At 39.2% G+C, this 10163-nt stretch overlaps 2 protein-coding genes across 2 annotated transcripts; one reads left to right on the top strand and one right to left on the bottom strand.

Moving 5' to 3' along the window:
* Nucleotides 1–438: 438 nt before the first annotated feature.
* MRPL32 (mitochondrial ribosomal protein L32) lies at nt 439–2387 on the bottom strand. The gene is made up of 3 exons (XM_010130409.2): nt 2152–2387; nt 1702–1883; nt 439–1075 (listed from the first exon to the last, which is right to left on the bottom strand). The coding sequence occupies exons 1-3, from the start codon at nt 2273–2275 to the stop codon at nt 821–823; spliced, it is 561 nt and encodes a 186-aa protein (XP_010128711.2). The 5' UTR covers nt 2276–2387; the 3' UTR covers nt 439–820.
* A 215-nt stretch (nt 2388–2602) lies between these two features.
* On the top strand, nt 2603–9126 carry PSMA2 (proteasome 20S subunit alpha 2). The gene is made up of 8 exons (XM_086743045.1): nt 2603–2726; nt 5024–5100; nt 5750–5882; nt 6303–6425; nt 6834–6915; nt 8005–8078; nt 8571–8628; nt 8711–9126. Exons 1-8 carry the CDS (start codon nt 2686–2688, stop codon nt 8825–8827), a joined length of 705 nt encoding a protein of 234 aa, XP_086599171.1. The 5' UTR covers nt 2603–2685; the 3' UTR covers nt 8828–9126.
* The last annotated feature ends 1037 nt before the right edge of the window (nt 9127–10163 follow it).

Here is a 10163-nt window from a genome sequence, read left to right as displayed (position 1 = left end):
CTTTGAGGGGGAAACAAAAGGCTTTCCATATCCCTTTAAGACAGAAAATTATTTTGTATACTGACCACAGCAAGAAACACTTAATCTTGAGTCCAATACAGAAAAACTGCAAATACCACATGGCAACCACTATTTTGCTCAGTAACAGAAATATCACCAAATATCTCATATATCTCAATATATCACAAATATGTTTCACTTGTTTGTTTCTGCAGCTTTCTCAGGATAATGCAAGTGTGTTGGTCAAGCTCCTGATGTGAGTTACTGTGAGCAGCATCGTGGAGAGATCCAGACAAATTTCATTACAAGCCAGGGAAATAACCAGATAACTGTATGTTTCCTTGTCAATTTACTTTGTATCTAATCAACATTGGTTTTGATCTTTCACTCCCACCCCCCCCCCCCCCCAAAGAGCAGCAGTCAAACATGGAAAACAGATTTCCCTGGGAAACTTAACACACTTTATTCTACACCTGTGAATGTCTTCCCTTTGTTAAAAAAAGTGTTATTTACAAAACCAGCATAGAACATTTCATACAAGTTATTCAGTGTACTGTATGCAGATGTCCAAACCCAAGGTAGATCCTGATTTCTCTTTAATTGTTGACTGCTATGATGTATCACTGAGAAGCATTTCCCGCTGCATGCTACAGAAACAACACCTGACTGCAACACCATATGGCATGACACGCAATTCAAATAGGCTTCCCAGAAGTTCATATGTTTTCAAAACTGAGTGAACAAAACGAGGAAAACATTCTTGAAAATCATGATCTTTCTTGCTATAGCAACTGTTTTTGTTAGCATTAGTTCAACAGCATCAATTTTGAACAAACCAAGACGGACGCTTCCTGGCTCTTTCAATGATCCTCTTGCCTTCACCTTTTTCTGTGGGCTTTTCTCCATCATAAAGGACGACAGTCTCTGCAGTTGGAGCATTAAATGGTCCTCCTTCCTTTTTACCTATTTCTATCCGTATCAGTCGAGTTTCTGCTTTGACCTTTGCATAACAATAGCCACAAAGGACATGTTTCTGTTTCAAGTTTCCACACTCAGGACAAACATCTATGTTCCTCTAAAAAAGAGACAGTAGAAAATAGGCAACTTTGTAACTTGAACAATAGCAAAAAAAGAAACAGGGAACAATCACAAATGACAAAAAATGTTAAATGAAATACCAGAGAAATTCAATTGCCTTTTCAAAATTTATTCTTCTATGTGAAGTAGTTTTTCTGTAATGCATTGCTATGTTGAAATGTCAAATGCTTACTACTAAAAATATCCGACAAAGTCAATATCTAAATCATTATGCCTACTGATGTTTGGAAGACTAAAGACCTATCATCTCAATTAAATGCACAGAAAGTATAGACCTTTTCCATTTACACTAGCTGTTTAACTAAAATTCTCATTTTGTTGGCTTGCACCTAAACTGTCACTGTTTATTTAACCACAGACTACTGTCACACATGATGAATGTACCTGTTACAAAGTATTTTGAAGAATACAATGTCTTTTAAGCTTACTTATACGCAACTTCCAGAAAGATTTTTTCAATCAGCATTGACCACTATAATAATTCTCTAAAATAAGTGAGATGAAAAACGATTTGCATAACTCTTACTCCAGTATGAATGTTTGCTACTAACAAAATTACTTGCAGTGAATAACGTAACAAGCTCGTGGAAATTTGGTGATTACCTTTACTTTTATAAGCTTATTGGGATTTCTTCGCCTGCAGCGGTTCACTTCAATGGTGCGCCTTTTCTTTGGCGCTGCCATCCACAAGATGCTATCTAACAGGCTGGGCACCTCATTACTTTCATTAGTGTCATTCACCGGTTGTGGAAAACAAGCTGGAGCTTGGACAGCCAGTGCTGGTCCTGAAGCAAAAAAGAAAAGGTAAGTCATTACACCCAAGCCCCGTTTTCGCCCGCAGCTGAGGAAATACGACGTGGATGCTACTGACACTCCCAAAGGGAGGAGGCAGGAGCGGTCAGCGGCGCCTCCCGCCCCGTTCCCTCACTGTCCCCAGGGCTGTGCGCTCGCCTGCCCCAGCCCTCTCCCTCTGCCGTTCAACGGCAAAAATGGGTCCCGCAAGCCCGATGCCGCCCTCTCCTTCCGCCAGGAGGGGAACAGGCCGCTACCTACCCCAGGGCGGGCTCTGGCCTCCGGAGAAACCCGGCAAGAGGCCGCGCTCCAGCCGCCACCAGCAGCGCTGAAGGAGACCGCGAAGTCGCGGCAGCGGAGAGAAGATCACCACCACGGCCGCCATGGCCCCACACAGCACCGCCAAAGCCTCAGAGGAAGGAAGGGCTGCCGCCCCCCGGCGGGCGCACTGAGCATACGGTCCTGTCACTGCGCCTTCTGGGAAACCGAGTACTCCGAGCACATCACGGCATAAGAGGGACGGAGACCAGTACTTCAAGTCCCAGCATTCCTCTCGCTACCAGGGGGTGAGGCAGTGAGAGCGGAACTCGAGGACTTCAACTCCCAGCGTGCCCCACGGCGTGCTTCTTCGCCAATCGTGTCCCTCGCGGGCCCGGCGGCCCTTCCCGGCATGCTCCACTGTTCTTCACCTCCTTGCCAATCAGCGCTTTAGCTGCGCCCTCGTGCAGCAAGTGGGAGGAGCGATTGCGCCTGCGCAGGGAGAGCTGGTGAGAGGAGTGCAGAGTTTGTTCTAAGATGGCGGAGCGCGGCTACAGTTTCTCCCTCACTACATTCAGGTACTTGGGGGGAGAGGGCTGCAGGCCTAGGCTCTTGGCGGGCAGGCCGGCAGGCGAGGAGGAGGATGGCGCACAGCCTAGGCGGAGCGATCTGCCGGCGGCGGGGCAGGAGGGAGTGGGGACTTTGCAGAGTCATGCGTCCCCAGCGGGTCCGCGGATCCGGGCCTGCGAGCGCTGAGGGGCGGCGGTGGCTGGACCCAGGCAGAAGGGGCGGGCGTGGGGAAAGCGACGAGATTAGGTGGCTTCGGATCAGACACGGCTGCCAGGAGTCTTCGTGAGCTGAACAGCTGCAGGCGCAGCCGGGGATAGGGGCAGGGGCTGAGGTGGGAGTCCCGGGTCGCTGTCGCTGACCTCGGGCCTAAGTGCAGTCATTGCCTGTATCTTCTCTCGTTGCTGTAAGTTAGAGTCACTGTGAGGCCAGCCTCAGGTCTGTCTCGTCACTGGTTGTGCCTTAGAGTGAGTGCTTGGTGAAACGGTTCAGCAAACTTAGCGTCCCCACACGTGCACATCCTGAGTAGTAATTCTGAGCTACTTGGAAATGCGTGATGATAGCTGAGCTATAGTATCTTGAGAGCTTGCTTCAGAGCAAACTTTGCAGATATGGGAATGAAAGGATCCTTTAGATGAATTTTAAGTAGTCTGTTTCCCTTCCTGCTGCACTTTGCAGGCAGTGCTCTCCTTGGACTTTGTGTTGCGCGCAGCCTAGATGTGGGGTGATTGCCTGCATAGAATTAATGTGCTGTTAGAGTTGTATCTATTAAAATGTTGTTCTAATACGTACACTTAAGATTAATTCAGGGAAAAGAAAATTACTTTTCATGCGTTTTTTTATGAAACGATTAAGCTATCCAGAAATATGTTACATATATAAAAAGGAAAACTGAATGCGAGAATCTTTGTGCTGCTTTTGGTAAAGTGTCCCCTTAATTTCAGAGGAGAGTAATGCTGTGTAATTGCAAACTGAGTTACTACAGGCTTATTGCAGTTAAGTAAATGAAGCAGTCCACAATCTGAAACTAGGAAAATAATCTTGTTAATGGATGGAGGGAGCCAAACAAGCCTGCTTTACTCAAGTGGGTTGAATTCTTTCTAAGTTCTTGGAAATGGTTTCCTAAGGGAGTTACAAACATTTTGTACTGTGCAGAAGCACTACGTGCTCTGAAACTTGAATCTATTTGATTTTATACTTACATTGTAACGAATATACCTACTTATGCTTTTTCTCATTCACCTGTTCTTTGTACTGAGAATTACTTAGTTAGTGTTTACTTTTAAAATGTTTTGCTAATGTTCTGTATATTTTAATTGCTGTCATGGGAAACTGTTGTTCTGGTTTGTTAGTATTTTGTAGTGAAGAAGCCAGAATTATTACTTTGTCACCTTTATACGCTGTTTACTCAGTGTATCAATAACTACACTAATTGATTATTGCCTACTTTTTTTTTCTAACTCCTCTAAGCATGGAGTTACATAATTTTCTATTTTATTTCTGCATGTATTAAAACAGCAGTGTCTGAAATGCATCCCAGAGAGCAGATCCCACTTGCAAAATCATTTGTTTGTTGAGTGATTGGCTCTGTGCTGCCCTTTTCCCTGGGGATCAAGAATGGACTCATTGATCCCCCTCATTCTGGATGAGTTACTTTGTCGGCCTGACACCTGCTGCTCTGTTCTGATGATTCTGCATCCTTTACTAGAAAGACATGGATTATTAAAACAAAATGCAGGAATACCTGTGAATGGAATAAGAGCTGTTTCTGTCTTGTGCCATTGACCTTGTGTACTTATCAGTCAGAAAGAGTGGCAAGTGTTTTGCTTGTACATTTCAGCAGTGAACATCACTGTCTTGAAGACTTTTGCAAACCACTCATATAATGCTATTTCAGTAGAAAGTCATGACGTGCTCTGAAGATTTTTCCACTGAGTGGAAAACTTTTTACATATGGTAAAAAGTTAGAGAATGGACTTGCCCTACTTCAATCTGCATCCCAGTCACTGCTGCCTATCTGAGACCCATGAGCTTTCATCAGGCTTGTAGGCATGCGCTCTGTGAGTATTTCAGTAGCACTGTGCAGTAGTGACTTCTGTGCTGAACCAGCCCAGTTCTTTTAGAAGCTGTTATGAATCTTCAGACTTGTGGGTGTTTGTTTTGTTTTGTTATTTATTTATTTCTGATTAGAATATGCTGATGTTAGGTGTAAAAAGGTTTAAAAAAGCAAATTAGCATCAGATTGTTGTAGGAAAGATTTGAGCATATCAGAATTATGTTACACTTACTTTTGCATTTTCCTTTTTAGTCCTTCTGGAAAGCTTGTTCAGATTGAATATGCTTTGGCTGCAGTGGCTGCAGGAGCTCCATCGGTTGGGATTAAAGGTACGTTCAGAAAAGAACTACTTTAGTGAAGGATTCAGGATTCTGAGTATCATTTGAGAGAGCTAAAATAGCTTGGATTATGTACTGGGTCTGTCTTCATCTTGTGTTCTATTACATATTTTATTTTTCTTTCAATGGATTTTCAAATGTTTTAGTGGGTTTAATATTTCCTTTTTTTTTTCCTGCAACTCAATATTTTTTTATAAAGAAGGAAGGGAGCATAGAGCTCCATTCTAGGAGAATGAAAATTGTTTGTGTGATTTTTTTAAGACACTCAGCTGGTAGAAGTAGACATCTTTTTGGGTTGTTTTTGAGTGTTCTGTCTCTTATGTAAATAACTCCAGCTGTGTGTCCATATATATAGAAATCACACCAAAAAAAAAGTTGCTTCAACTGCTCAATTATTAATGTGTGCTTCAGAATATTTAGAATGAGATTATGGGAGTTTTATGATTATTTAAAATGAGAAACCATGTGTTGAGTGGATTCACCAAAGTATCTCTGTTTAACGTGACTGTAAATTTGAAGGGGTTTTTAAAAAGAGAGGAGCAAAATTCTTTACAGTTTGTTAAACTTGTTCTGTGTTTTGTCTGCTTTCCATAATTTTAGTTTAATATATTAAAAAAAAAAAAATCTTGTCCTTTTCCAGCTGCAAATGGAGTGGTGTTGGCAACTGAGAAGAAGCAGAAATCCATTCTTTATGATGAAAGGAGTGTCCACAAAGTAGAACCAATTACCAAACATATAGGTTTAGTGTACAGTGGTATGGGTCCAGATTACAGGTATTAAAAAATTCTGTTTGGTTGCTGTTTAGGCACATTTTAATACAAGAAATGTAAGAAACACAAACAGGTAGTAATTTGCTGTTTCTTTCTAAGTGTATGGCATAATATTATATTGTATTACACTGTATAGGAAATTCACTTTAAGTTTTTCTTAATATATTCAATACCTTGTCAAATAACGACCTAGATAAAGAATGAGTAGGGAATGAATGGCAGTGTCAGTCAACCTTAGTTTCAGTTTAAGTATTTCAGAGATTGCTCAGTTGATAAAGATAACCCAGCACAATCTATGTTTTCTTACATTGGTGTTATGCCAGATGTATCATTCCGTAGCATAGTATTTATTGTGAGTTTTCAGTCCTCATTTAACAGCTATTTGGAATATCTTTGACATACTAATGTTGTCTCTGTTTTTAGAGTACTTGTGCACAGAGCTCGGAAGCTGGCCCAGCAGTATTACTTGGTTTATCATGAGCCCATTCCAACAGCTCAGCTGGTACAGAGAATTGCTTCTGTGATGCAGGAATACACGCAATCTGGGTATGTGGTTTTCTGAATTTTGAAGTTGCTTAAAAAGATTGTTGTTTAAATGAAAGGAATAACAACTACTTGGTGAGTGAATTTTTTTTGTGTGGAAAAAGCAGTTAGTTTTTCAATGGAGAATATCCACAGAAAGTGGGCCAGAGGGAGGAGCACTAACTGGCAGCAGGTGAGATGGGGTCTTCATATCTTCCAAACAAACATGTCAGACAAGGCAGCATAATTCTTGTTTTTGTATTGTTGGTTGACTAGTCATTCTTGATCACAGCTCTGGGCTGGTGGGAAGTGTTTGGAGGAAGGTTAATATACAGAAAATAATTTAGTTACCTTTGTTTTTCACTGAATAAATTTCACATATCAACTGTGATTTTTTTTTTTTTTTATTTTGCTTTCTTTTTTTGCCTGTAGTGGTGTTCGTCCATTTGGTGTATCACTGCTAATATGTGGCTGGAATGAAGGGCGGCCGTATTTATTTCAGTCAGATCCATCTGTAAGTATCTTATGTTTGTAAATTCTGCTGCTTTTTAAAACATCTACAACTTTATTGTGCTCATGAAATACTTTCTGTGATGAGAAGAAGAATGCAGAGCTAGAAAAAAAGATCCCTTAATGTAACTTCAGAAGTCAGAATAAGCCAATTTCAGTAGGTGCTTGGAGCAAGCCTGGATCGTTCTGTGCCTGCATGTTCCTATATTGCTTGATGGCTGGCAGCTGATTTTGAGGGAGATCATCATCCCTTTTCATGCCTGCTGTCAGCAGCATTTACTAGGAAAAAAAAAATCAGCTGCTTGTGCTGCTCAAATAGTTGTTTCCTAAACTGGATGAAGTTAGGCAAGAATCTGTTGCATTGTGAAACAGAATGCATATACTTTAGAATTTAATGATAGCAGTTAATTTAAGTGAGTTTATTTGCTGAGTTTGCACTGCACTTTGAAAAACTACCCTTTGACGCATGTGTGAATTGTAACGCTTTACGTCAGACAAAAAATGTGGTCACTGTAGTGATCATTGATAGGCTTCAGAAATTTTAATTACGACCTGATGCACAAACGTAAAAAGAAAAATGCAGATGTCCTGCTTAAGGCAGCTTGGTTGAGGCATAGAACTGCTGATGTTCTTCATGCCAGAGAAGAAAATAGAAGTGATGGCTAAATATCTTAGTAGTAGTTAAGATAAATTGGATGGCTGATTTGCAACAAGTTGTTTACATTACTTACTCTTAAAAAAGAAGAATATATGAAGTAAACCTCAGGAAAGATCTGACTGTATTCATTCCAAAGGCAAACATACTATTTCTGTTCAAGGAATCCCAAATCAAAACCATGCTAATGACTTAATAAATTCATCTTTCAAAGTAGTGGGAGGATGAAAATAGATGGCATCCTATACAAATGTTTTGTACATTTTCACAGTGTATGTTTCCATGTCAAATTAGTCTGAATGTGATCCAAATTAGTCTCCTGCATTCTCAGAACATTCAGTATTTTCATAATAGCTTCTGTACTTTTTACCAAGTAATTTAATACGTAATATTTGACTAAGTTACACAAAACAATTCAATAGATTGTTGCTTTTACAGGGAGCTTACTTTGCATGGAAAGCAACAGCAATGGGAAAAAATTACGTAAATGGGAAAACATTCCTTGAGAAAAGGTAATGTATTTGATACTTGTCTGAAAGGATATGTTTTGTTCACGTTCCGTGTAAAACAGCCAGATAAAAAAATGCATGCTTTTAGACTATCAGAATAAAGTTTTAATATACTTGAGATAGGATGCTTCCAGTTTACTGGAAGTTTACATAAGCACAGGAAATTTGCTTTATTTAAATTCCAGCTTTTGTGTTTATGGAGAATTATTTCAGTGCGATAAACATATATTCATGAAATGTAATCAGAATATGTATTCATGAAATATATTCAACATATTTGCAGAGATACTGTTCTATACAGTGCCAGTAGGAAAAGTAGTGGATCTTTTTTTACAAATGATAACTTTGACTATTAATATTCACAGTACTTAAAAATAATATTTGTATGAGAAACAGGATTATTTTAGTAGTGTTTGAGATTTTAGAGACTCTAGGATTATTAGGATATGGAAAGATATTTGTCCCATGCTGAAATACTTGAACTTCTGTTTACAGATACAATGAAGATTTGGAACTTGAAGATGCCATTCATACAGCTATCTTAACACTAAAGGTCAGCAAAATATTTAAGAAATAAGTTTCTTACTGTTAAAACATCACTGATACGATTCACTGAACTGTATTTTCTTTAATAGGAGAGCTTTGAAGGGCAAATGACAGAAGACAACATTGAAGTTGGCATCTGTAATGAAGCTGGTTTTAGGAGGCTCACTCCAACTGAGGTTAAGGACTACTTGGCTGCAATAGCCTAGTAGAAACTGAGCAAGACTCTGTGATTCACACAAAGGTCTTTTTAATTCTGGCTACTTAAATGTTTTGTTTGCAGTTTTTGCATACTTATTTCTACATGGTTTGTCTGAGAGATTTTATTAAATATCATGGGTGCAAATGCAACAGTCCTAATATTGTAATACATGGAATCTTATTACAGGTAATTTTTTCCCTTGATACATGGAATCTTTGTACACAAAGTACTGTACAAAATGTAAAGTTATAATGATGGCTTGAAAAAGGCTAAAGAATAAAATTTGAAGGCCACTGTTTTGGGGGAGTGTGTGTGTGTGTCTTTTTAATCATAGCCTGTTTATCTGCACAAAGCTGAGACTTCAGTATCTTTACTGTTGAAACTGAATTTTCCACATACAGCCATGATGCACTCATGTTAGCACTTCTTCTAATGAATTTAAATTTTGAGTGGACAGGATAATTTTTTCACTTTGGAATATTGTTTAAATGTTAAGTGACTTCCAAAAATGGTTCTGTCTGGTGTAAAAGATCATGTACTTTCACAAAGAGGCAGAAGAGTCTTCCATTCAGGTGTGAACTGTGACCTACTTGAGCATCTCTGCTCTTGACCTGCTTGGTCTTTGTGTCTTAAGAACTTGTTTTCTATTACTTGAGTTATTTTCGTGGCCCTAGAAATTGCACTTTTTCAGCCTTGAAATATTGTTAAAAATAATGGAAGTAATAACTTACTGAAAACTGAATACTTTTATCACCATCAATAAAAATCAACAGGAGTTACAAAACAACATGAGAATATGTAATATAATTACTGTCCCTTGAATTGTGCTGAAGTATTTTCCAACTTGCGAGATAATCTAAAGGTGCAGTAATGAAAAGAGCATGCAATTTATGCATCACAGCTTTTACAGATGCAGAACTAATGCTTGAATGTTGTGCATGGGTGCATGTATCAATACATTTGTTAGATGTGTAGAGTCCTTCAGATTGTATAGAAACACAAAATTTACCACAAAAGAAACAGGCTATGTCCCTTTTTCAGCAGAAATAATCTGTTCTGCAGCTGTTTTAAGTTACAGATTGCAGATTATTTTTTTTAAGCAATCTGATTGTTAAAATGTTGATAATGAGCTGGGAGTAATAGCTGGATCACTCTGCTCGTACTTCAGGCTGAGTATATATGGGAGCATCCTGACATGTTAGCCAGCCATAACTAATGAAGAAAATATAAAATATGAGTTAGTCTGCAGAAAGTAGTGTATAAGCTAATTGATCTACTCTTTCCAATGTCTGTCTTCTGATGTTTTATGTTCTCATTAGGTAAATAAGAATTTCTGAAGCATG

Source organism: Chlamydotis macqueenii, chromosome 2 (genome assembly GCF_036417535.1).
Source record: "Chlamydotis macqueenii isolate bChlMac1 chromosome 2, bChlMac1.mat, whole genome shotgun sequence".
NCBI classification, from domain to species: Eukaryota; Metazoa; Chordata; class Aves; order Otidiformes; family Otididae; genus Chlamydotis; species Chlamydotis macqueenii.
Note: the sequence above shows the minus strand (reverse complement) of the source record. Positions and strands in the feature narration are given on the sequence as shown.